General features: G+C 46.2%; 1 protein-coding gene across 1 annotated transcript in view; it reads right to left on the bottom strand.

The window, feature by feature from the left end:
- Positions 1-2,500, bottom strand: part of LOC119576049 (transmembrane protease serine 9-like) — a 9,953-nt gene that overhangs the window by 4,468 nt on the left and 2,985 nt on the right. Inside the window, exons 4-6 of the mRNA XM_037923573.1 lie at positions 1,867-1,966; positions 994-1,672; positions 49-191 (exon numbers count right to left, since the gene is read on the bottom strand). Of these exons, the coding sequence (XP_037779501.1) occupies positions 49-191; positions 994-1,672; positions 1,867-1,966 (922 nt within the window). The remainder of the gene's footprint in view (positions 1-48; positions 192-993; positions 1,673-1,866; positions 1,967-2,500) is intronic.

The raw sequence follows: 2,500 nt of genomic DNA on the forward strand, positions 1-2,500 counted from the left end.
AAAAGCAATAAACTAAATCCCTAGACGATAAACGGCGCGATTCCTCACGGCGTGGGGAGGCGCGGCGAGGCCATGCAGTGGGCCGCGATCAGCACGTGGCGGCGCGTGACGAGGGCGCCTCCGCACGTGGTTTCGAAGGCGCTGCCCTTCTTCTGGCCGAGCGCCGCCAGCCACGGCCTCCACTTGGACTCCTGCGGGAGGAAGGCCTTCGTCAGACAAACTCTTTATTTGTTTACTTTATCATTAGTAGTATTTTTGTTGTTGTTGTTTCCTCTTCGTGTTTCTTTCTGTTTTTTGTGTGTATTTCTTTCTTCTGTTTTTCTATTGTACTCGTTTTTTTTTCTCCTTTTTCCCTTTGCTTTTCTCTCTTATCTTTTTTTTTTTTCTTATCTCTCTCTCAGTTTCATTTTCCTCCCGTTCTACTGATAGGAAACTTATATCTCTCTTCTTCTCTCTCTTCCTTGTTCTCTCTCCTCTTCCCTTTCCCTCTCTGTCTCAATTTTCCCTCTCCCTCATCCCCACTCACCTGTTTCCTTTCTCCCCCCTCCTCCTCCTCCTCCTCTCCATCACATTAACATGATTATCTTTTTACCTTTCCCTCTCTTCTCCCTTATCTCCATCCCCTAATATTACCACTGACCTCCACTTACGACTTCTTCTGCCTCTCTATCTCGTTCTCTCTCCTTTTCCCTCTTCCTTTCTCCCTCCTATTTACTCTCTCCCTTCTATTCCTCTCCCTGACCATAACATCTCTTTCTTTTTCCCTTTTCCCTCGCCCCGCTCCTTTCCCTCCACCCCCTAAACAGATACTAAAATACCAAAGGGTACCACTATAACTAAAAATATCACTGAAATACCAAAAATACGAAAAATACCAATACACACCACTAAAAATACCAAAATAATACCACAAGAATAAATAAACTACCATTGCAAACGCCAAAAAATATTACTTTAAAACACCACAACAAACACCAGTGACATATAACTTACGTCCCTCCCGACCGTATTCCTCGTGCTGGAGAAGAGGAAGCCACATTCCTCCTCTGTAGGGATGTCGACCTTCCCCGGAGCCGAGTCCTGGGCGACGGTCGGTTGCTGGGGTTGCAATTCAGGGAAATTTGGCTGTTGAGGGGGTTGCTGGGAAGGAAAGGTCGGTTGCTGGGGTTGCAATGCAGGGAAATTTGGCTGTTGAGGGGGTTGCTGGGAAGGAAAGGTCGGTTGCTGGGGTTGAGCAGGTTGAGGCTGTGAGGAAGGGAAGTTCGGTTGAGTTGGAGGAGGTTGCAAAGAAGGAAAGTTCGGTCGCTGAGGTCGAGGAGGTTGCAAGGAAGGGAAACTCGCCCCGCCCTGGCCACCGAAGCCCCCATTGCTAGGGGGCCGCGAGGTTGGACCAGGCAGACTGAGATCCGGCTGTCCAGGACGCCTCGGGGGAGGTGGGGTGTCTAAAATGGGCGGCCCGGGGCGGTTCGGTCGGCTCTGAGACGGCGACGAACCGGGACTTTGAGAACTCGGGGTCTGTCCGCCTTGGAATGGCACTCGAACTGGGAACAACGACGAAGAAGCTTGCGTGTTGCTAGGGATAACTATAGGGCGTCCCTGAGACCCTGTGGGGGCAGGGGTGGAGGGGCCTGCCTGGTCAGGACAACACAGAAGAACGAAGGTCGGTTCGAATCTGTGGGCGTGGAATTATCATGAAAAGTCAAAATCCCTTTTCTTACTATTTACCAACGAATCTATTTTCACCGAAATACCATCAACACCCATTAATATCAGTAGTTATGAATGAGCAGTTATCAATAAGTTCCTACGAGAATTCATCAAACAACTGCTTAATAATAACAAATCACGAAATCACATTCATTTTACCTGCATATCCGCTCCTTGAAGAACGCCAAGATGTCCGGATTGGAGATGTCAGCGACCAGGGGCTTGTAGGATGGGCACTGACTCACGAGACTGCATGTGCCTGTGGCATGAGGGAGGGCCTGCTGGGTTAGCGCTAGCTTTGGTGCCGGAAGTTACAGGCGGTTAGGGTGAATCCAGACATGGAGGAGGTGCAAAGATCTTTCGACAGATATTATACACGCATATATGTAAATGTGTGTGTGTGTGTGTGTGTGTGTGTGTGTGTGTGTGTGTGTGTGTGTGTGTGTGTGTGTGTGTGTGTGTGTGTGTGTGTGTGTGTGTGTGTGTGTGTGTGTGTGTGTGTGTGTGTGTGTGTGTGTGTTGTTGTGTGTATATATATATATATATATATATATATATATATATATATATATATATGTATGTATATATATATATATATATATATATATATATATATATATATATATATATTTGGGTGGTGCGTGTGTGTGTGTGTTTTTATGTATTTTCTTTTGATTGGCAATGTCTGTTGTTATTATTGTATCATCATCGGCCGTAATGTTAGATTTCTTCACACATTTTAGCTCTTACCTTCTTATTATTATATATTATTAGAACCACTTTTATAGGCCCA

This window comes from Penaeus monodon, chromosome 8, assembly GCF_015228065.2.
Source record: "Penaeus monodon isolate SGIC_2016 chromosome 8, NSTDA_Pmon_1, whole genome shotgun sequence".
Classification (NCBI taxonomy): Eukaryota; Metazoa; Arthropoda; class Malacostraca; order Decapoda; family Penaeidae; genus Penaeus; species Penaeus monodon.